The following is a 25,335-nucleotide window of genomic DNA, read 5'->3' as shown; positions in this document are numbered from 1 at the left end:
ATTCTGTATGTATAGTATCATGTCATCTGCAAACAGTGACAGCTTTACTTCTTCTTTTCCGATTTGGATTCCTTTTCTTCTCTGATTGCTGTGGCTAAAACTTCCAAAACTATGTTGAATAAGAGTGGTGAGAGTGGGCAACCTTGTCTTGTTCCCAATCTTAGTGGAAATGCTTTCAGTTTTTCACCATTGAGGACGATGCTGGCTGTGGGTTTGTCATATATGGCCTTTATTATGCTGAGGAAAGTTCCCTCTATGCCTACTTTCTGCAGGGTTTTTATCATAAATGGGTGTTGAATATTGTCAAAAGCTTTCTCTGCATCTATTGAGATGATCACATGGTTTTTCTCCTTCAGTTTGTTAATAGGTGTATCACGTTGATTGATTTGCGTGTATTGAAGAATCCTTGCATTCCTGGAATAAACCCCACTTTATCATGGTGTATGATCCTTTTTATGTGCTGTTGGATTCTGTTTGCTAGTATTTTGTTGAGGATTTTTGCATCTCTGTTCATCAGTGGTATGGGCCTATAGTTTTCTTCCTTTGTGATGACATCCTTGTCTGGTTTTGGTATCAGGGTGATGGTGGCCTCGTAGAATGAGTTTGGGAGTGTTCCTCCCTCTGCTATATTTTGGAAGAGTTTGAGAACGATAGGTGTTAGCTCTTCTCTAAACGTTTGATAGAATTCGCCTGTGAAGCCATCTGGTCCTGGGCATTTGTTTGTTGGAAGATTTTTAATCACAGTTTCAATTTCAGTGCTTGTGATTGGTCTGTTCATATTTTCTATTTCTTCCTGATTCAGTCTTGGCAGGTTGTGCTTTTCTAAGAATTTGTCCATTTCTTCCAGGTTGTCCATTTTATTGGCATAGAGTTGCTTGTAGTAATCGCTCATGATCTTTTGTATTTCTGCAGTGTCAGTTGTTACTTCTCCTTTTTCATTTCTAAATCTATTGATTAGAGGCTTCTCCCTTTTTTTCTTGATGAGTCTGGCTAATGGTTTATCAATTTTGTTTATCTTCTCAAAGAACAAGCTTTTAGTTTTATTGATCTTTGCTATCGTTTCCTTCATTTCTTTTTCATTTATTTCTGATCTGATTTTTATGATTTCTTCCGCTAACTTTGGGTTTTTTTTTGTTTTTCTTTCTCTAATTGCTTTAGGTGCAAGGTTAGGTTGTTTATTCGAGATGTTTCCTGTTTCTTAAGGTAGGATTGTATTCCTATAAACTTCCCTCTTAGAACTGCTTTGCTGCATCCCATAGGTTTTGGGTCGTCGTGTCTCCATTGTCATTTGTTTCTAGGTATTTTTTTATGTCCTCTTTGATTTCTTCCGTGATCACTTCGTTATTAAGTAGTGTATTGTTTAGCCTCCTTGTGTTTGTATTTTTTACAGATCTTCTCCTGTAATTGATACCTAGTTTCATAGCGTTGTGGTCGGAGAAGATACTTGATACAATTTCAATTTTCTTAAGTTTACCAAGGCTTGGTTTGTGACCCAAGAGATGATCTATCCTGGAGAATGTTCCATGAGCACTTGAGAAAAATGTGTATTCTGTTGTTTTTGGATGGAATGTCCTATAAATATCAATTACGTCCATCTTGTTTAATGTATCATTTAAAGCTTGTGTTTCCTTATTTATTTTCATTTTGGATGATCTGTCCAGGGGTGAAAGTGGGGTGTTAAAATCCCCTACTATGAATGTGTTACTGTCGATTTCCCCTTTTATGGCTGTTAGTATTTGCCTTATGTATTGAGGTGCTCCTATGTTGGGTGCATAAATATTTACAATTGTTATATCTTCTTCTTGCATCGATCCCTTGATCATTATGTAGTGTCCTTCTTTGTCTCTTCTAATAGTCTTTATTTTAAAGTCTATTTTGTTTGATATGAGAATTGCTACTCCAGCTTTCTTTTGGTTTTCATTTGCATGGAATATCTTTTTCCAACCCCTCACTTTCAGTCTATATGTGTCCCTAGGTCTGAAGTGGGTCTCTTGTAGACAGCATATATATGGGTCTTGATTTTGTATCCATTCAGCCAGTCTGTGTCTTTTGGTGGGAGCATTTAATCCATTTACATTTAAGGTAATTATCGATATGTGTGTTCCTATTCCCATTTTCTTAATTGTTTTGGGTTTGTTATTGTAGGTCTTTTCCTTCTCTTGTGTTTCTTGCCTAGAGAAGGTCCTTTAGCATTTGTTGTAAAGCTGGTTTGGTGGTGCTGAACTCTCTCAGCTTTTGCTTGTCTGTAAAGGTTTTAATTTCTCCATCAAATCTGAATGAGATCCCTGCTGGGTAGAGTAATCTTTGTTGTAGATTATTCTCCTTCATCACTTTAAATATGTACTGCCAGTCCCTTCTGGCTTGCAGAGTTTCTGCTGAAAGATCAGCTGTTAACCTTATGGGGATTCCCTTGTGTGTTATTCGTTGTTTTTCCCTTGCTGCTTTTAATATGTTTTCTTTGTACTTAATTTTTGACAGTTTGATTAGTATATGTCTTGGTGTGTTTCTCCTTGGATTTATCCTGTATAGGACTCTCTGTGCTTCCTGGACCTGATTAACTATTTCCTTTCCCATATTAGGGAAGTTTTCAACTATAATCTCTTCAAATATTTTATCAGTCCCTTTCTTTTTCTCTTCTTCTTCTGGAACCCCAGTAATTCGAATGTTGGTGCGTTTAGTGTTGTCCCAGCGGTCTCTGAGACTGTCCTCAGTTCTTTTCATTCTTTTTTCTTTATTCTGCTCTGCAGTAGTTATTTCCACTATTTTTTCTTCCAAGTCATTTATCCGTTCTTCTACCTCAGTTATTCCCCTATTGATCCCATCTAGAGTATTTTTAATTTCATTTATTGTGTTGTTCATCATTGCTTGTTTCATCTTTAGTTCTTCTAGGTCCTTGTTAAATGTTTCTTGCATTTTGTCTATTCTATTTCCAAGATTTTGGATCATCTTTACTATCATTATTCTGAATTCTTTTGCAGGTAGACTGCCTATTTCCTCTTCATTTGTTAGGTCTGGTGGGTTTTTATCTTGCTCCTTCATCTGCTGTGTGTTTTTCTGTCTTCTCATTTTGCTTATCTTACTGTGTTTGGGGTCTCCTTTGTGCAGGCTGCAGGTTCGTAGTTCCCGTTGTTTTTGGTGTCTGTCCCCAGTGGCTAAGGTTGGTTCAGTGGGTTGTGTAGGCTTCCTGGTGGAGGGTACTAGTGCCTGTGTTCTGGTGGATGAGGCTGCATCTTGTCTTTCTGGTGGGCAGGTCCACGTCTGGTGGTGTGCTTTGGGGTGTCTTGGATTTATTATGATTTTGGGCAACTTCTCTGCTAATGGGTGGGGTTGTGCTCCTGTCTTGCTAGTTGTTTGGCATAGGATGTCCAGCACTGTATCTTGCTGGTCGTTAAGTGAAGCTGGGTGCTGGTGTTGAGATGGAGATCTCTGGGAGATTTTCGCCGTTTGATATTATGTGGAGCTGGGAGGTCTCTTGTGGACCAGTGTCCTGAAGTTGGCTCTCCCACCTCAGAGGCACAGCACTGACTCCTGGCTGCAGCACCAAGAGCCTTTCATCCACACGGCTCAGAATAAAAGGGAGAAAAAGTAGAAAGAAAGGAAGGAAGGAAGAAGGGAGGGAGGGAGGGAAGGAGGGAAGAAAGAAAGAAAAGAAAGAAAGAAAGAGGAGAGAGGATAAAATAAAATAAAGTAAGATAAAATAAAGTTATTAAAATAAATATAATTATTAAGAAAAAAAATTTTTTTTAAGAGAAAGAAAAACGGATGGATAGAACCCTAGGACAAATGGATGTCAGCAAAGCTATATAGACAAACTCTCACATAGAATCATACACATACACACAAAAAGAGGAAAAGGGGAAAAAATAGTAAATCTTGCTCTCAAAGTTCACCTCCTCAATTTGGGATGATTCGTTGTCTATTCATGTATTCCACAGATGCAGGGTATATCAAGTTGATTGTGGAGCTTTAATCCAGTGCTTCTGAGGCTGCTGGGAGAGATTCCCTTTCTCTTCTTTGTTCTCATAGCTCCTGGGGCTCAGCTTTGGATTTGGCCCCGCCTCTCTGTGTAGGTCGCGGGAGGGCATTTGTTCTTCGCTCAGACAGGATGGGGTTAAAGGAGCAGCTGCTTCGGGGACTCTGGCTCACTCAGGCCGGGGGTAGGGAGGGATGCGGATGCAGTGCGAGCCTGCGGCGGCACAGGCCAGCAGGACGTTGCACCAGCCTGAGGCACGCCATGCGTTTTCCCAGGGAAGTTGTCCCTGGATCCCGGGACCCTGGCAATGGCGGGCTGCACAGGCTCCCTGGAGGGGAGGTGTGGATAGTGACCTGTGCTCACACACAGGCTTCCTGGTGGCGGCAGCAGCAGCCTTAGTGTCTCATGCCTTTCTCTGTTGTCCGCGCTGTTAGCCGTGGCTCGCGCCCGTCTCTGGAGCTCCTTTAAGCAGCGCTCTTAATCCCCTCTTCTCGAGCACCAGGAAACAAAGAGGGAAGAAAAAGTCTCTTGCCTCTTCGGCAGGTCCAGACTTTTCCCCGGACTGCCTCCCGACTAGCCATGGTTCACTGACCCCCTGCAGGCTGTGTTCACGCCACCAACCCCAGTCCTCTCCCTGGGATCCGACTTCCGAAGCCCGAGCCTCAGTTCCCAGCCCCGCCTGCCCCGGCGGGTGAGCAGACAAGCCTCTCGGGCTGGTGAGAGCCGTTTGGCACCGATCCTCTGTGTGGGAATCTCTCCGCTTTGCCCCCCGCACTCCTGTTGCTATGCTCTCCTCCGCGGCTCCGAAGCTTCCCCCTCCGCCACCCGCAGTCTACGCCCGTGAAGGGGCTTCCTAGTGTGTGGAAACTTTTCCTCCTTCACAGCTCCCTCCCACTGGTGCAGGTCCCGTCCCTATTCTTTTGTCTGTGTTTATTCTTTTTTCTTTTGCCCTACCCAGGTACGTGCGGAGTTTCTTGCCTTTTGGGAGGTCTGAGATCTTCTGCCAGCATTCAGTAGGTGTTCTGTAGGAGTTGTTCCACATGTAGATGTATTTCTGGTGTATCTGTGGGGAGGAAGGTGATCTCCGCGTCGTACTCTTCCACCATTTTCCCGATCTCTCAAGATTTGGGAATTTTTAAATCACAGTTTCAGTTTCAGTACTTGTGATTGGTGTGTTCGTATTTTCTATTTCTTCTGGTTCAGTCCTGGAAAATTGTACCTTTCTAAGAGTTTGTCCATTTCTTCTAGGTTGTCCATTTATTGACATATAGTTGCTTATAGTAGTCTCTTATGGTCCTTTGTATTTCTGTAGTGTCAGTTGTAACTTCTCATTTTCATTTCTAATTTTATTAATTTCAGCCCTCCCTATTTTTCTTGATGAGTCTGGCTAATGGTTTATCAATTTTGTTTATCTTTTCAAAGAACCAGTTTTTACTTTCATTGATCTTTTCTATTTGTGTCTATTTCATTTATCTCTACTCTGGTCTTTATGATTTCTTTCCTTCTACTAACTTTGGGTTTTGTTTGTTCTTTCTCTAGTTGCTTTAGGTGTAAGGTCAGGTTGTTTATTTGAGATTTTCTTGTTTCCTGATGTAAATTTGTATTGACCTAAACTTTCCTCTTAGAACTGCGTTTGTTACATCTCAAAGCGTTCGGATCATTGTGTTTTCGTTTTCGTTTGTCTCTAAGTTTTTTTTTTAATTTCCTCTTTAATTTTTTCAGTGATCTATGTTTAGTAACATATTGCTTAGCCTCAACATGTTTGTGTTTTTTACACTTTTTTTCTTGCAGTTGATTTCTCATCTCATAGCATTGTGGTCAGAAAAGATGATTGGTATGTTTTCAGCTTTCTTAAATTTACCAAGGTTTGCTTTGTGGCCCAGCATGTGATCTGTCCTGGAGAATGTTCCATGTGCACTTGAGAAGAATATGTAGTCTGCTGCTCTCGATGGAATGTTCTATAAATATCAATTAAGTCTCTCTGGTCTAAAGTGTCATTTAAGGCCTGTGTTTCCTTACTGATCTTCTGTCTGGATGATCTGTTCAGTGATGTAAGTGGGATTTTAAAGTCCCCCACTATTGTGTTACTGTTGATTTCTCCTTTTATGCCTGTTACCAGTTGCCTTATATATTATGGTGCTCCTGTGTTGGGTGCATATATATTTACCATTGTGGATTGATCCCTTGATCATTATGTAGTGTCCTTGTCTCTTGTAACAGTCTTTATCTTAAAGTCTATTTTGTCTGATATGAGTTTTGCTACTACAGCTTTCTTTTGATTTCCGTTTGCATGGAATACCTTTTTCGATCCCCTCACTTTTAGTATGTGTCCCTAGATCTGAAGTGGGTCTCTTGTAGACAGCACATATATGGGTCTTGTTTTTGTATGCGTTCAGCCAGTCTGTATCTTTTGGTTGGAGCATTTAGTTCATCTACATTTAATGTAATTGTCGATATGTATGTTCTTCTTGCCATCTTGTTAATTGTTTAGGATTTGTTTTTGTAGGTTTTTTTCTTCCCTTTCTCTTTTGTTCTCTTCTCCTGATTTGATGACTATCTTTTGAGGTGTGTTTGGTTACTTTTTCTATTTTGCGTGTGTATCTATTGTAGATTTTTTGTTAGTGCTTCCCATGAGGCTTTGATATAGCATTCTGTATGTATACACAAGGTTTAAGTTGCTGGTCTCTTAATTTCAAATGCATTTCCAATATCTTGCATTTGTAATTTCTTCTCACGATTGCTGGTTTTGATATCATGTTTGTGTGTGGATATTTTCCTATCTTTACTGTATGTTTGCCTTTACCAGGGAGCTTTTTCATTTTGTAATTTTCTTCTTTCTAGTTGTGGCCTTTTTTTTTGCCTAGAGAAGTTTCTTTTACATTTGTTGTAATCTGGTTTGGTGGTGCCGAATTCTTTTAGCTTTTGCTTGTCTGAAAAGTTTCTGATTTCTCCATTTAATCTGAATGAGAGCCTTGCTGGGTAGAGCATTCTTGGTTGTAGGTTTTTCCCTTTCATAACTTTAAACATATCATGCCACTCCCTTCTGGCCTGCAGAATTTCTGCTGAAAACTCAGTGGATAGCCTTAAGGGAGTTCCCTTGTATGTTATTTGTTGCTTTTCCCTTGCTGCTTTTAATATTCTCTCTTTATCTTTAATTTTTGTCATTTTGGTTACAGTGTGTCTTGGTATGTTCCTCTTTAGGTTCATCCTGTATGTGACACTGTGCTTCCTGGCCTTGGGTAACATTTTCCTTTCCCAGGTTAGGGAAGTTTTCAGCTATTATGTCTTTAAATATTTTCTCTGGCCCTTTCTCTCTCTCTTATCCTTCTGTCACCCCTATAATGCAAGTATTTATATGCTTGATGTTGTCCCAGATGTCTCTTACACTGTCCTCATTTCTTTTTATTCTGTTTTCTCTTCAGTGGCAGTGATTTCTACTACTCTGTCTTCCAGCTCACTGATCTGTTCTTCTGCCTCATTTAGTCTACTATTGATTCCTTCTAAGGTATTTTTCATTTCAGTTATTGTATTCATCTCTGTTTGGCTGTTCTTTATATTTTCTAACTCTTTGTTAAAAACTTCTAAGTTCTCGCTCTGGCATCCATTCTCCTCTCAAGTTCTTTCCTCATCTTTATGATCATTACTCTTAACTCTTTCTTGGGTAGATTGCCTGTCTCCACTTCACTTAGTTCTTTTGGGGTTTTATCTTGTTCCTTCATCTGGAACATATTCATTTGCTGTCTGTGTTGGTATTTGTATTTTTATGTATGTGGCAGGGTAGTTACCTTTCTCGACCTTGCAGAAGTAGTCTATAGGAGACGTCCTATGTGTTCCAGCAGTGCACTCCTGTCTCGTCACCCAAGCTATATGCCTGCACGGGTCCTTCTGTTCTGGCAGGCTCACTGTATGGGTGGTCTAGTAGGCTTGGTTGGCCACTAGTCTATTTGGTTGCCAGGCACTGCGTTGTGTGGATACTGCTGGCTGTTGTTCAGTGGGGCCTGGTCATGAGGCAGCTTTTGCAGAACCTTAGGGGGTCCTGGGGGTAGAGCTGGCTCACTAGTGGCTGGAGTCAGGATCCTGAAGACTCTGGAGTGTTGCCCCCCTACTGGCAGGTGAAGCCAGATCCTGGGGTTAGTGCAGGACTACTGGCAGACAGAGCTGGGTCCTGGAGCCTGGCTTCAGGGCCCAGGGATACCAGAGCTTGTTTTAAATCTGGTGTTGGGGGGCTGGTTCCCGACACAGTTGGGTATGGGGTCCAGGGTGTCCCAAAGGTTACGTTAGCCTGCTAGTGGGCAGGGCCAGGGCCCAGGCGGTCCCAGGGTAGGGTCTTTCTGGCCTGCTGTTGCTGGACTCAGTGTGTGACCTGTGGTATTGTATTTTTCTTGCTTCTGGTCTGCCCCCTGGTGGATGAGGTGGTCCAGAGGCTTGTGCAGGCTTCCTGGTGGGAAGGGCTTGTGCCTGCCCACTCGTGGGTAGAGCTGGGTCTTGGCCCTCTGATGGGGAAAGCTGTGTTTAGGGCCTTGTGTGGAGGTGGCTGTTTGTTCAGGAAGTCTTTAGGCAGCCTGTCTGTTGGTAGGTGAGTCTGTGTCTCTGTTCAGTTAGTTTGGCTGGAGGCATCCCAGCACTGGCACCTACAGGGTTTTGGGTGGGTCCAGGTCTCGGTGATAGTGAGCCAAGATGGCAGCCTCCATCAGCTCACACAGCTGAATGCCCTCAAATGTGTCTGTCACCAGTGTCCATGTCCCCAGGGTGAGTCGCAGCCACCTCATGCATCCCTAGGAGACTCTCCAAGACCAGTAGGTAGGTCTGACCCAGGCTCCTATCAAATTACTGCTTTTGCCCTGGGTCCCAGTATGCATAATATTTTGTATGCACCCTTTAAGTTTGAAATCTCTTTTCCCCCAATTCTGTGGGGCTCCTGCAGTTAAGACCCGCTGACCTTCAAAGCCAAATGCTCTGGGGACTCGTATTACCAGTGCTGGACCCCAGGGCTGGGGAGCCTTACCTGGGGCTCAGAACTCTCATTCCTGTGGGAGAGCCTTTGCAGTGTATTTATTCTCTACTTTGTGGGTTGCCCACCCTTGGGGGTAATGTGAGTCTGTCCCTCCTACCTGTCATTGTGGTTCCTTCTTTATGTCTTTAGTGGTAGAAGATCTTTTCTGGTAGGTTCCAGTCTTTTTCATTGATTGTTATTCTGTAGATAGTTGTGATTTTTTTTTTGTGCTTGTGAGAGGAGGTGAGCTCAGGGTCTCTCTCCTCCATCGTCTTGGCCACTCTCTTTGGTCATAGTCTTCACATTTTCAGAATTAGTGTGTTGTTGAGACCCCAGACTCTTACTTCTCTTACTTCAACCTCAAGTTTTAACATTACTAATTCCATTATTTAGTAACTTTCAAAATATTTGTTCACAGTGAGAAATCTACTTTGCTTCATGTCACACACAAATGCATACATATATGTAATGCCTGCTTACATATGTATCTGAAATATCTTAATTTTGTGCAGAACCTGGTAATATTCTATTCTATTTTTTCTTTTCTTTCTTTTTTTAAAGGCTAGTCATAACCCAGACATTGGTTTTAGACTCACAGTTTGGAAAACACTGCTCTAGTGAATCAGTGGTATTGTGGAGCTCACTTTATGGTATTTAGCTTCATCTCTAGCCTCACCAGAAGTCACTTGTTACACTAAGAAAAGGAGGGTCACTTCAAGTCATTTTTAGAGTCATCATTACCATAAAGTTAATTAAATTACACTAAATTATAAGGAACCCTGGGCTTTGGAGTAACATGGAACTAGGCTCAAATTCTAGTCTTGCTGTTCTAAATCTGTGATCTTGGAAAAGTTACTTAACTTCTCTGAGCCTCAATCTCTTCATCTATAAGCCACATGTTAGAGAGGCAGTAGTAGAGAGGTTAAAAGCATAAATTCTTGAGTTGTACATCCTGGATTCAAAACTGAGGCCTTGGATCTTTAACCTCTCTGCCTGGATTATCAGTGAAAGCGGAGAATAACATTCACCTCATAGTGTTTTGGGGACTAAGTGAACAGCAGGATGTGGCCTAATATATAGGAAGCACTTAGTAAAAGTTAGTTGTTGTTACGTGTTAAAGGAGATGATAGTAACTACTAAAGATTTATTTTGAGAACAGATTAAAATAATGAATATAAAGTTCCTACCTCAATGATTAAGCAGGTAGAAGAGTATAATTGAATGACTTAAACCTTTTCACATATTTAGTAGTTGGGCATTTCTTATATCTATGTCATTACTCAACTCTGAAGCAGTTAAAATATTTTAGCATGAGTCTTAACCATATCAGTTATGCCAGGGATATCATAACATATGGGTAAACTACTCACTTTGGTACAAACTTATTTTGAGCTCTTGCGGTATTCACATTTTTTTCATGCCTTTCCCTTTGTTTTATTTTCTAAGTCATGTTTTCCTTATTTTCTGTCCTTATTTACTGTATTCTCTAACTTATTTATAAATCATATCATTAAAAGCACAGATTTTTAACCACAAGGAACAATTCATCTCAGATCCCTATTAAAACATGAGAGCCAGAGAGTAGCTTTGCCAAGGTTTTTTCAGTTAGTGGCAAAGCTGGGACTGGATCCTAGTTTTTTTGACTTCCAATTTAATAAGTGTTTTTTTCTACAATACCAAGATGCATTTTAGAAATAAAGGGGTCAGACTTAGTATTTAATTTTAAATTTACCCTGGCTTTCTTATATTCTTCCTTGAAATCTTGAAGGAAAATTTAAAGGTAATTGGGTCATTAAAAAGATCATCCCCCATCATAAATTTGATTTCAGCAACATTTAGATTTGTTTCAGATATCCCTGTAAGATTGAGTTAAAAATTATTTTAACTCATCAAAATTAGGCTTACAATTTTTTTTTTACATTTGTAACTATGTTGAGGTGATAAAATGTGGTAAATATTGAACATTAGTATTGTGAAAAGCTACCATATTGGTTTTGTAGGGCATGTAAATTTTAAATTTTTATTATTTAAAAAAATTCTTTAGCAGACTACCTTAAATTCTCTATGGCCTTTGGCTAATTTTAATTTTTAACATTTGCTTTAACATTTTAGTATCGTCTATTCTAAATTATAAAAATTATCTAATTTGTGACTAATTCAGGTGCTTTTTTTTTTTCCACCATCATGCTTTGGCCTTTGATTCATTCATCAGCCCTTAATGAAGGAATAGGGCAGGATATAGAGTTGGTGGAACTCAGATACTGAGTTTTTCTAATTGTTACCTTTAGTGGTAAAACTGTCTTTGAAAGTCAGCAAAAGCTATTGAAATTAAAAATGCATGTTTAGGATCCTCTTTGGATTTTGGTTTTCTATAATCAAGTGTTTACGCTGTGGGAAGATATATAATTCTGTTGAAATTCAGTGGTGTACCAGAAGATGACATAGGGGCCTTGTGAGAGAAGACTCCAGCTGTGTCTGGAAGAGGCTGGCCTTAGTGGCAAAAAGATGGAGGCATTTAAGGTGGGAAATTCTGAGGGGAGCCAGCCTTGGAAGGGAGGGTTGTTTCTCAGAATGTGATGTATATTCTGAGGTTGCAAATCACTTGAACAGACATCCTGAGATTAAAGCACTGTTTGGGTCAGTGGTAGCATTTTCTAGGTACTTTTGACCCTTCCTTCATCTTTAACTCTTATGTCAGCATTAACTAAAATTTGTGAACCATAAAATAGGAATACAATGTCTGATTTTTTTCCTGACTTTTGAGTTTAATTATATGAAGAATTTTAAAGGGTACATAAATGTAACCAGTCCTATCTTTAGTTGTATATTTAAATAACTTTCTTGACGATCAGATTTAGGACTATTTTGGAAAATGTGGTTGTCAAATCTATATCGAGTCTGTCATGCACATGCACATATTCCCCCTTGTTTCGTGACACTAGTCCAGACTTTTGTCCCCTTCCAACTCGTACTGTGGCAACCTCCTAGTCAGTCTCCCTCATGATAGTTCTGATCCCTTCAAATGCAGTTTTCATCAAGAGTTTTAAATCTTTTGCCATGTATTCCTGCTTCATAGTGTTTAATTTACTCTGCCTGTCTCAAAAGACCTTTTTCCATCTAGTTAGTACCACAGTCTTTCTAGTCACCTCCCCTCCCTGTTCTAGTCAAGCCATCTCCTCACTGTTCCTCTCATGGTGCTCGTTTTTTACTACCCTGAACCATACTCTTTCTCCTCTCATCTTCCCTTCCCTTTTCTGAGCTCTTATTCTACACAGTATCTCACAATGCAGCACTTCATTATTTTGTGTATACGGAATTAGATTACATCAGAGACTTCTGGAATTTCATCCCTGCATCTCAGTTCTTGCTATCTTTATAGTAAGTTCTCCATTAAAAAAAAAAAAAAGTATTAAGTGAGTAATCAAGGGATAGTAGCTGCAGAGGTAATGAAGAGTCCTTTTAAAACCAAAATGGGTATTTTACTTTGGGGGGATGGGGGGAGTATAGTGTTTAAAAGTTGGAAGACTGAATGAGTGAGGGAAGCTATTTCCGATGCAGCAGAATTCTAGGATGAGAGATCACGGAAGACAGGTATCCTTAGACCAGTTGTTCTCAAGTATACAAGATATGTTCTTGGTGTCAAGTTTTATCTTCGTTTCATTTAACACACTGGAATTGTCTGAGAGTTGAAAAATTGTCTTTCTCACTGCCACCCATGCTGAGGTAGGTAGGTCCTTGGGAAAGGGAGGCATGGGGATGAGGTCCAGTGGAAGACATATAAAAGTATCCAATTTCTGGTATCTAAGGAGAGAGAAGAATAACCAGTAATTATGGTAGTAGAGTCCTAGGAGTCTAGTTTGAACAGCATTCTCAACTAATGCAGTAATGTAACTGATGAGTGACAGAGTGGTGGCATTCAGCTTGTAGTTTTATTTGGCCATACTTTCCACATTCTTTCTCCTGAGGAAATGCCCAAACGTGTAGATTCGAGTGACAGCAAGGCAGTTAAATAATCTAGGATATGAATGTGGTTTTGTTTTACACTCCAGCAGCTATAAAATCAGCAAAGAAAAATCTGGATCCTTTTTTTCCCTACATTTCTTCTTTGCTGTAACTCTGAATTAAAAGTTTAATTTAGGGATTATTTAATTCCTACCCTTTATTTTCATCAAGAATCTAGAAGCTTTTTATAACTGTAAAAAAGTTGCAATTTTCTTGAGCTTCTGCCAGTAGTGTACAGTGATACCAAAATTTATGTGTGGGAAAGTTGATTTCAATGAGGGTAATTTAGCTGAAGTTTAGTCTAAGAAACTAGTGTTTTGCTGCCAAGCAATTATTTGCATTTCTAGAAAATGACTTACACTTTTTACCAATGCCTTCCTTTCATCATAGACTAGTTGCTTAAGTTAGTTATTGTCACTAATGGTATATTTTCTATAAAGGAAACTATATTCTTGTTTAATTTGGTTAACCTCAGACATTAAAAAAAATATGTGAGGTTGAGTACTTCTATTAAATGTTGCCTTTTGCTTGAATAAAATACACAGGAATTAAATGAACAGCTAGAGAAAAAGAAAGAAGTGGAAGAACGTGAAAAGAGAAAGATAATTGCTGAAGAAAAGCACAAGGAATGGGTTCAGAAAAAGAATGAACAGGTAAGGAGAAAAAAGTGTGCACATATACTGACGTCTCCTTTGCAAAGTCTTCTTCCTGTTACTCCTTGTCATTACCTATGTTTTCTCATTTTCTCTTAGATTCTTTCTTCTCTAACCTGATTTTTTTTTTCCTCCCCTCAGGGACATTTATCAAATCTTTTGCCCTTTGCTCTCTGCTTCTCTCCCTTCTCCCTCATGTGGCTTCCACTCGTATCTGACTGCAGGTAGTCATGAAGTTTGTATCTCCAGACCTGACCTCCCAGAGCCTTGGATTTTCATCTGTTAGGTTGGTAGGGACCTCTGGACCTGCAAATATAAAACAACCCATTTTTATCCATTTTCCTCTCATAGAACCATCATTCTGACTCCTTGATTTCTGATATTAGTACTACTATCATCTCAATCACCTAGGCATAATCAGAATTCTTTTGTTTCTAATCATCCTCGCCTTTCCTTTACAGTCACCACTCTCCTGTTTGTGATCTCTTCCTGTCAGGTCTTAGCACATAGCACATTTTTCAACTTATTTATTGTTTATTTCCCCATACTGAAATGTAAGCCCCATAAGGGCAGGGATTTCTGCCTCTTGTTCAGTTATCCAGCAGCTAGATCAGTACCTGATGCTTAAAAATGCCACAAAATATGACTTCATCCTCTGTGTCCTTGCCAGACTAATCTTGCCAAAAAGTCAGGTGTCATCCCTCAGTTCAAAATATATCTTTCATGATTCCCCACTGTCCTCTGAATAACATTTGAACTGTTCTAGCCTGGCTGGTTAAATACCTTCTACTCTCTGCTCTCCGAGCCACATCTCCTTCCAACTGTGCTGCCCTTCATTCCATACTGTCAGCTTCTGACTGGCATCTTTGGGGAGCACACTCAGGATAAGCATGGCCCATCTTCTTGGAGTATTAGTGTTGCTGGAAAATTTTGAAAGGAAAAATGTTAGTTTTATGTTAAAGCAAGCATAGATATTTAATAGAGTAGAACATAAATTTTATATTATTTTTAAAATACACAGTAGAGATTTCAAAGAAATCTTGGGCTTTGGACTGTGCTCCCCCGCCCCTAGGAATATATGTTCATGAGAAGTTTTGAGAACACTTCTGTGTCTCATTTCCTTTTTTTTAATATGGTATCTCTTCAGTATGGGATCTCATCATATTTTTCACCCTACCTTTCATTATCCAACTCAAAGTATTTCCTACATGAATCATTCGCTGATCACATGCTGGAAATTCTTTTCTTCTGAGTCCTTGTTTAATTTATATCACTTTATACAAAATACAATGCAGTATATGATATACTTTGTTGCTAGTTGTATTATGCACATGTCTTTACTTCCCTTGTAAGTAAGTTTTTTCTTTTTTTAATAAATTTATTTTTGGCTGCGTTGGGTCTTCGTTGCTGCGTGCAGGCTTTTCTTTAGTTGTGGCTCACAGGGGCTACTCTTTGTTGTGGTGCACAGGCTTCTCATTGCAGTGGCTTCTCTTGTTGTGGAGCACAGGCTCTAGGCGTGCAGGCTTCTGTAGTTGCGGCTCACGGAATCTAGAGCGCAGGCTCAGTAGTTGTGGCCCACGGGCTTAGTTGCTCCGTGGCATATGGGATCTTCCCGGACCAGGGCTCAAACCCATGTCCCCTGCATTGGCAGGTGGATTCTCAACCACTGCACCACCAGGGAAGCCCCCCTTGTAATTTTAAGACTCTTAAGGATAGGAGCTTTTTGGTTTTTTTGTTTTTTTTAAGTTATTTTCTATCCATTACAAGATCTAACTAACATAATGCTTTGTAATATAGTAAGCATTTGTTTTTGGAATAAATGAGTGAATGAATAAACGTATCATTTCCCTTTCAGTTTTAATACAGTCTTGTATTAGATCTCAAATTAGAAATGTAAAAAATATCTTGTCACTTTGTTTTCTGTTGTGATTTTTTTTTACACATTTAGAATGGTACTGCTTTTATTATTAATATCCAATTTTATGAATTCAGTCAAATGTTTAAGTTGTAAGACAAAAATTTTAAATTATTTCTAACTTTTGGGTCCTAACTATTATTGAATGCAGTGCCTAGTGGTATTAATAATAGTACCTAGTAAATAATGCCAGTAAATTGAAGATGACATAGCTTTCTTCATCCAAGTATTGTAAGAAGGAAATTGGCTAGGCGTGTGTATGTTATAACCATAAATATATTTGTTCTTTACTTCAGAAGTAAATTATTTTTTTTAAGTTTGCTACATCCCATAATACAAGAAAGAGTTCTTTGTGAATAAATGCCAAAATCAAAATAAGCCTGTGTAACTACAACCAAGCTTTGAGTGATACTTTTTTGAAATATATAGCTAGAAAATAAAAGTTTTGCATGTACTGAATAGTATGCTCTCTCCTCTAAAAGCTTCTCTTATCTTCTGACTCCATTAAGCTCATTTTACCATGCTAATCAAACATAGTTGTTGTTTGTCTAAGAATGTAGAGATGATATATTCTCTGTTTTAATTAGTGGCAGTAGATCTAATCCAATTATTTGAGAAAAATTATTTCTTTCTTTTGAAGGGAAGTGGCTTGCCCTGACATAAATCACTAATTATCGAAAGCAAGATTCCATAAGGTTGAGAAGAGTTTAAAAATGAACCTTGAAAAATTTACTTATTCTGCAGAATTCCTGTGCATACTAAGGAATAATTGATCACTCTTGTTTTTTTTTTTTTTTGTTTTGTGCCTTAAGAACTATCAGATTTCTTATTTCAGTCTTGGTTATACTTACCTCTATTTGTAAAGACTGCTCTTCTGGTTCTTCTCTTCCTGTCTGGCATCTAGCTTTTTTCTCCTCTGTTTACATTTCACGGTGTGTGGTCCTCTGCTGCTTCCAGCTTCATTCACATTTTAGATATATCTGTGGCATTATTTTCTCTAAGTCATTTTCACTGTGTTCTATCAAAAAATCAGACAAAAAGAATTTATGTATCCATTAGCAAAGCTAATTTCTTATATTGTGCTATAAATCGTTAAATCCTTTTCAAATAAATGGCTTATCTCATCTGGTACTCTGACATTTGTGTTGCCATGCTATTCATTTTTTAGATTTGTTTTTTTATGGTGTATTACCACATATCTTGCAAAAGGGCATTTGCCTTCATTGTTTGAGAATTAAAAATAAATTTATTTTTAAACAGTTTTTTTAAACTATGGAACTGCTTTTTTAATGTAAAAAATTAATTCCAATCAGCAAAGTGTATGATTGATAACACTGTCATCAGTGCATCATTCATGCATTCAACACGTTTATCATGTGCCAGATACTGTTGAAGAAACCAAAATAGAAATTCAGAAACTGAGTAGTCAGTTGGTTTGTTAGTTTCCTTTAGTTTGAAGAAACAAAGGTTCTCTCAGGGCACCATCTTAAAAAAAAAAAAAGATTTATTGTTATTCTCTGTGTGGTACAGCACTGCAGTGCCAGAAAATCTGAAGCCACTTAGTGGCTGGCTGCTCTCTCTCAGTACTTCTCTCTGAATGTCTGCTCTGGTCTCGTTTTGCTAACTAAAGGCATTCTATCCTCTATTCTGTAGTTTAAATGCTGCAGAGGGCCTGTCTGTCTGATGTTTTAAAATCAACTTCATTGAGCAATAATTTACATACAATAAAACACACCCATTTTGAGTTTGATGAGGTTTGACAAGCTTATGTACCTGTGAAACCGGCATTACAGTCAAGGTAGAGAACATTTCCTTCACTCCAGATAGTTCCCTTGTGCTCCCTTGCATTCAGCCCCTGCTTCCCACCAACTAACCCCAGCTCCAAGGAAGGATAAGTCTGCTTTCTGTTCCTGTAGATTAGATTTGCCTTTTCTAGTATTTCCTATAGGTAGAATCATTCAATATATATTCCTTTGTGTCAAGCTTCTTCTGTTTTTAAAAATTGCCGATATTTCAGGTATTAAGATTGTTCTTTTTTATTGCTGAGTGATATTCTATTCTGTGGAATACCACAAGTTGTCTAACCATTCACTAGTTGATGGATAATTGGGTTGTTTCCAGTTTTGGGATATTATGAATAAAATTCTGTGACCACTTACGTACAAGTCTTTTTGTGGATACTTGTTTTCATTGCTCTTGGGTAAATGCCTAGGAACTGAATTCCTGGGTTGTATGGTAAGTGTGTGTTTAACTTTAAAAAATAGTTCAGCAATTTCTTATAAAGTGCTTGTGCCACTTCTACATTCCTACCACTATTGTCTGAGAGTTCCAAGTGCACCACATCCTTGCCAGATTCTCAGTCTTTTTAACGTTGTCATTCTATTAAGTGTGTAGTAGTTTATCATCGTTGTTTTAATTTCCATTTTCCTGAGATCTAATGGTATTTACCATCTTTTCATAAGCTTATTCTCTTTGTCTGCTAGGGCTGTCGTGACAAAATATTGAATACCACAGATTGAGTGGCTTAAACAGCAGAAATTTATTTTCTTACAGTTCTGTAGGCTGACAGTCCAAAATGAAGGTATCTGGAAGGTTTGGTTTCTCTTGCAGCCTCTCTCTTTGGATTGCAGATGACTGCCTTCTCTCCATACCCTCACATGGCCTTTTCTGTGTACATGCCCATCCCTGATGTCTCCTCTTCCTCTTGTAAGGACACCAGTCCTTTTGGATTAGGGCCCCACCTTTATGAACTTGATTACCTCTTTAAAAGTCCTGTCTCAAAACACAGTTACAGGCTGGGGAATCAATCAAGATGGTGGAGGAATAGGACAGGGAGCTCACCTACTCCCACAAAAACATTCAAAACACATCTGCAAGTGGAACGATTCACATAGAATATCTAATGAACGCCAGCAGAAGACCTCAAACTTCTGAAAGGACAAGAAAACCTCCAAGTAACTGGGTAGGACAAAAGGAAATAGAAAGGAATGGGGATGGGCCTGCACCACAGGGAGGGAGCTGTGAAGGAGAAAAGGTTCCCGCACCCTGGGAGTCCCTTCACTGGTGGGGGATCAGCCTGGATGGAGGCGGAGCTTCGGGGCCTAGGAGGAGAGCACAGCAACCGGTTTGCAGAAGGCAAAATGGAGAGTAACCTGCACAGAAGGTCGGCACCACCACCTTGCGTTCTCCAGCCTGAGATGCTCCTCTGTTGACGCGGGTGGGGACTGGGTGCTGAAGCTCAGGCCTCAGAGGTCAGACCCAGGGAAGGGACCAGGGTTGGTTGTTCAGAGACAGTCTGCAGAGGCTAGCTTGTGGCAACTGAGGGTGTACTCAGGAGAAGCTGGTGCCTGCCAGAAAAGTAAGGTGCCACTATTAGGGACACATGAGGAGAGGGACAGGACCACCATAAGAGCTTCTTTCCCTGTAAGTGCTCCCAGGCAACGGGACACTGCCTACAGAAGCTCTGGGTGTGGGCTCAAGTCACCACTGCAATCATGGGCTCCATAGGCAGGCACGGGCCACCACTACGAGATCCACAAGAAGTTGCCAAGTGCTGCCCACACTGTCCGGGGAGTGCACAAGGGCTGCTGCACCTGCACACCCCATATCAAGGGGATAACAGCCAGCCCATGCTGAGGAAAGAGACAGCAAGCATCCAAACTAAAAGCAGCCCCTTGATTCTGGAAAAGATGGTGGAGTAGAAGGCCTTGAGCTCACCTCCTCTCATGAAAATACTATAATCACAACAAACTGCTGAACAACTATCAACAAAGAAGACTGGAACCTACCAAAAAAGATAGTTTACATTCAAAGACAAAGAAGAAGCCACAATGAGATGGTAGGAGGGCGCTTTCACAACATAATCAAATCCCATACCCGCCAGGTGGGCGACCCACAGACTGGAAAATAATTATATCACAGAGGTTCTCCCACAAGAGTGAAAGTCCTGAGCCCCACTTCAGCCTCCCCAGGCTGAGGGTCTGGCATCAGGAAGAGGAATCCCAGAGCACTTGGCTTTGATGACCAGTGGGGCTTGAGTGCAGGAGGTCCACAGGACTGGGGGAAACAGAGACTCCACTCTTGGAGGGCACACACAAGGTTTCATGTACACTGGGACCCAGCACAAAGAAGTAATTCCATAGGAGCTTGGGCTGGACCTACCTATGAGTCTTGGAGGGTCTCCTGGGGAGGTTGAGATTGGCTCTGGATCACTATGGGGGGGGGGCAAGGACACTGGTGGCAGAGGCCCCAGAGAATATTGATTGGCTTGAGCTCTCCCAGAGGTTGCCATTTTGGCATCAAGACCTGGCCCTACCCAGCAGCCTAGAGGCTCCAGTGCATGAATGCCTTAGGCCAAACAACCAGCAAGATAGGAACACAGCCCCACCCATCAGCAGACAGGCTGCCTAAAGCCGTACTGAGCTTACAGCCACCTCTAAACACACCCTTTGACATGGTCTGCCCGCCAGAGGGACAAGACCCAGCTCCACACACCAGTGGGTAGGGACCAGTCCCACCAGGAAGCCTGCACAAGCCTCAGGACCAAACTCACCTACCAGAGGGCAGACACCAGAAGCAAGAGTTATGATCCTGCAGCCAGTGGAAAGAAGACCACAAACACAGAAAGCTAGACAAAATGAGATGGCAGAGAAATATGTTCCAGACAAAGGAACAAGATAAAAACCCACAAGAACAACTGAATCAAGTGGAGATAGGCAAACTACCTGAAAAAGAATTTAGAGTAATGATAGTAAAGATGATCCAAAATTTCTGAAAAGAATGGAGGCACAGATTGAGACGATACAAATGATGTTTAACAAAGAGAAGATCTAAAGAATAAACAAACAGATGAACAATACAATAACTGGAATGAAAAATACACTAGAAGGAAGCAATAGCACAAGAATTGAGGCAGAAGAAAGAATAAGTGAGCTGGAAGACAGAATGTTGGAAATCACTGCTGCAGAACAGAATGAAGAAAAAAGAATGAAAAGAAATGAGGACAGTCTTGGAGACCTCTGTGACAACATTAAATGCACCAATATTAGCACTGTAGGGGTCCCAGAAGGAGAAGAGAGAAAAAGCCTGAGAAAATATTTGAAGAGATTATAGCTGAAAACGTCCTTAACATTAGAAAGGAAACACTCAAGTCTGGGAAGCACAGAGAGTCCCATACAAGATAAACCTAAGGAGGAACAAGATGAGACACATACTAATCAAACTGACGAAAATTAAATAGAAACAATTAAAAACAACAGGGAAGAGAAACAAATAACACACAAGGGAATCCCCATAAGGTATGTGCTGATTTTTCAGCAGAAAATCTGCAGGCCAGAAGGGAGTGGATGATATATTTAAAGTGACAAAAGGGACAAACCTACTACCAAGAATACTCTACCCAGCAGACTGGCATTCAGATTTGACGGAGAAATCAAAAGCTTTATGGACAAACAAAACCTAAGAGAATTCAGCACCACCAAACCAACTTTGAAACAAGTGCTAAAGGAATTTCTCTAGGCAGAAAAGACCACAACTAGAATCAAGAAAATTATGAATGGGAAAGCTCACCAGTTAAGACAAACATAAAGCAAAGGTAGGAAATCTCCACACACAAATATGATAGTAAAACCAGCAGTCGTGAGAAGAGAGTACAAATGCAGGATATTGATAATGCATTGGAAATTAAGAGACCAGCAAGTTAAAACAGTCTTGTACATATATAGACTGCTAGGTCAAAACCTTTTGGGAACCACAAACCAAAATTCTACAATAGATACACACACGAAAAAGAAGAAGCAACCCAATCACAACGCTAAAAGATAGACATCAAATCACAAGAGAAGGGCTTCCCTGGTGGCACAGTGGTTGGGAGTCCGCCTGCCGATGCAGGGTACACGGGTTCGTGCCCCAGTCCGGGAGGATCCCACATGCCGGGGAGCGGCTGGGCCCATGGGTCACGGCCGCTAAGCCTGCACGTCCAGAGCCTGTGCTCTGCGGTGGGAGAGGCCACGGTAGTGAGAGGCCCGTGTACCGCAAAGGGGGAAAAAAAATCACAAGAGAAGAGGAAGGGAAGAAAAAAAGGCCTACAAAAACAAATCCTAGTTAACAAATTGGCAGTAAGAACAGACATACCGATAATTACCTTAAATGTAAATGGATTAAATGCTCCAACCAAAAGACACAGACAGGCTGAATGTATACAAAAACAAGACCCATATATATGCTGTCTACAAGAGACCTGCTTTAGCCCTAGGGACACATACAGAGGGAATGTGAGGGGACGGAAAAAGGTATCCCATGCAAATGGAAATCAAAAGAAAGCTGGAGTATCAAAACTCACATCACACAAAATAGACTTTAAAATAAAGACTGTTACAAGAGACAAAGAAGGACACTACATAACGATCACGGGATCAATCCACGAAGAAGATATAACAATTACAAATATATGTGCACCCAACATAGGAGCACCTCAATATACAAGGCAAATGCTAACAGCCATAAAAAAAGAAATTGACACTAACACAATAATAGTGGGGGACTTTAACACCCCAGTCCCATCACTGGACAGATCATCCAGACAGAAAATCAACAAGGAAACACAGGTCTTGAATGACATACTAGACCCTATGGACTTAATTGGTATTTATTACAACATTCCTTTGATTGTTCTCAAGTGCATATGGAACATTCTCCAGGATAGATCACATCTTGGGCCACAAATCAACCCTCAGTAAATTTAAGAAAATTGAAATCATATCAAGAATATTTTCTAACCACAACACTATGAGATTAGAAATCAATTACAGGAAATAAAAGCCGTAAAAAACACAAACACATGGAGGCTAAATAATATGTTACAAAACAACCATGGATCACTGAAGAAATCAAAGAGGAAATTAAAAAATACCTAGAGACAAAAAATAAATAAATAAAAAATACCTAGAGACAAATGACAATGAAAACATGATGATCCAAAACCTATGGGGTGCAGCAAAAGCAGTTCTATGAGGGAAGTTCATAGCAATACAGTCTTAACTCAGGAAACAAGAAAATCTCAAAAAAACAACCTAACCTTACATGTAAAGGAACTAGACAAAGAAGAACAAACAAAACCCAAAGTTAGTAGAAGGAAAGAAATCATAAAGATTAGAGCAGAAATAAATGAAATAGAGATGAAGAAAACAGTAGTAAAGATCAATGAAACTAAAAGCTGATTCTTTGAGAAGATAAACAAAATTGATAAACCGTTAGCCAGGTTCATCAAGAAAAATGAGGACTCAAATCAATAAAATTAGAAATGAAAATGAGAAGTTACAACTGACACCACAGAAATACAAAGGATCATAAGAGACTACTACGAAAAACTATATGCCAATAAAATGGACAACCTGGAAAAATAGACTAATTCTTAGAAAGGTACAAGCTTCCAAGACTGAACCAGGAAGAAATAGAAGATATGAATAGACCTATCACAAGTACTGAAATTGAAACTGATTAAAAAGCTTCCAACTAACAAAAATGCAGGACCAGATAGCTTCACAGGCGAATTCTATCAAACATGTAGAAAAGAGTTAACACCTATCCTTCTGAAACTATTCCAAAAATTGTAGAGGAAGGAACACTCCCAAACTTTCTATGTGGACACCATGAATGACCCTGATACCAAAACCAGACAAAGATACCACAAAAAGAGAAAATTACCGGCCAGTATCACTGATGAACATAGACGGAAAAATCCTCAACGAAATACTGGCAACCTGAATCCCATACACCATGATCAAGTGGGATTTATCCCAGGGATGCAAGGATTCTACAATATCCACAAATCAATCAGTGTTATACACCGTGTTAACAAACTGAAGACTAAAAACCATATGATCACCTCAATAGATGCAGAAAAAGCTTTTGACAAAATTCAACACCCGTTTATAATAAAAATTCTCCAGAAGTAGGCATAAAGGGAACTTACCTCTACATAGTAAAGGCCTTATATGACAAGTCCACAGCTAACATTCTCAACAGTAAAGAGCTGAAAGCATTCTCTCTGAGATAGGAACAAGACAAGGATGTCCACTGTCACCACTTTTATTCAGCATAGTTTTGGAAGTCCTAGCCACAGCAATCAGCAAGAAAAGAAATAAGGGGAATGCAAATTGAAAAAGAAGTAAAACTGTCACTGTTTGCAGCAACATGATATTATACATAGAAAAGATGCTACCAGAAAACTACTAGAGCTCATCAGTGAATTCAGTAAATGTACAGGATGCAAAATTAATACACCAAAATCTTGCATTCCTATACACTAACAACTAAAGATCAGAAAGAGAAATCAAGGAAACAATCCCATTTACCATCGCATCAAAAAGGATAAAATACATAGGAGTAAACCTACCTGAGGAGACAAAAGACCCGTATTCTGAAAACTATAAGACGTGGTGAAGGAAATCAAAGGTGACACAAAGATGACGTGGAAAGGTATTGTTTTGGATTGGAAGAATCAATATTGTCAAAATGACTATGCTACGCGAGGCAACTACAGACTCAGTGGAGTCCCTGTCAAATTACCAATGACATTTTTCACAGAAGCAGAACAAAGATTTTTAAAATTTATATGGAAGCACAAAAGACTCTGAATAGCGAAAGCAATTCTGAGAAAGAATAATGGAGCTGGAGGAATCAGGTTACCTGACTTCAGACTATACTGTAAAGCTACAGTAATCAAAACAGTATGGTACTTGCACAAAAACAGAAATACAGATCAATGGAACAGGAGAGAAAGCCCAGAAATAAACCCACCCACCTATGGTCAATTAATCTATGACAAAGCAGGCAAGAATATACAAAGGAGAAAAGACAGTCTCTTCAAAAAGTGGTGCTGAGAAAACTGGATAGCTACATGTAAAAGAATGAAATTAGACATTTCATAAACACTATACATAAAAATAAACTCAAAATGGATCAAAGACCTAAATGTAAGGCTACACACTATAAAACTCTTAGAGGAAAACATAGGCACAATACTCCTTGATGTAAATCGCAGCAAGATATTTTTTGATACACCTCCTAGACTAAGGAAAATAAAAACAAATATAAGCAAATAGGACCTAATGAAACTTAAAAGCTTCTACACAGCAAAGGAAACCGTAAACAAAATAAAAAGACAACCCACAGAATGGGAGAAAATATTTGCAAACGAAGCAACTGAAACGGGATTAATCTCCAAAATATACAAACAACTCAGGCAGCTCTATATCAAATAAACAACCCAATCAAAAAGTAGGTAGAAGGCAGACTCTGGGAGGGCTCACACCAAGGAGTACTTGCCAGAACTTCTGCTTCCAGTGTCCTTGTCCCCACAGTGAGCCACAGCCACACCTTGCCTCTGCAGGAGACCCTTCAACACCAGCAGGTATTGTAAGATTCAGGCTGCTAATGTTGGCATATGCGCATTTAGCCTTAAAGAGATTAAGTTGAGAAGCAAGAAGAACTACAATCCTGCAGCCTGTGGAACAAAAACCACATTCACAGAAACATAGACAAGATGAAAAGGCAGAGGGCTATGTACCAGATGAAGGAACAAGATAAAACCTCAGAAAAACAACTAAATGAAGTGGAGATAGGCAACCTTCCAGAAAAAGAATTCAGAATAATAATAGTGAAGATGATCCAGGACCTCGGAAAAAGAATGGAGGCAAAGATCGAGAAGATGCAAGAAATGTTTAACAAAGACCTAAAAGAATTACAGAACAAACAAACAGAGATGAACAGTACAATAACGGAAATGAAAACTACACTA

At 39.7% G+C, this 25,335-nt stretch overlaps 1 protein-coding gene across 2 annotated transcripts in view; it reads left to right on the top strand.

Moving 5' to 3' along the window:
• The window catches only part of CCDC34 (coiled-coil domain containing 34), a 62,407-nt gene that overhangs the window by 19,812 nt on the left and 17,260 nt on the right, over positions 1-25,335 (top strand). Inside the window, exon 3 of one of the 2 annotated variants that reach the window (XM_060018626.1) lies at positions 13,514-13,621. The exons of the other annotated variant lie outside the window; for it this stretch is intronic. Coding sequence (XP_059874609.1) covers positions 13,514-13,621 — 108 coding nt within the window. The remainder of the gene's footprint in view (positions 1-13,513; positions 13,622-25,335) is intronic. 2 annotated transcript variants of the gene reach the window in all.

This window comes from Delphinus delphis, chromosome 8 (genome assembly GCF_949987515.2).
Source record: "Delphinus delphis chromosome 8, mDelDel1.2, whole genome shotgun sequence".
Taxonomy (NCBI): Eukaryota; Metazoa; Chordata; class Mammalia; order Artiodactyla; family Delphinidae; genus Delphinus; species Delphinus delphis.
Note: the sequence above shows the minus strand (reverse complement) of the source record. Positions and strands in the feature narration are given on the sequence as shown.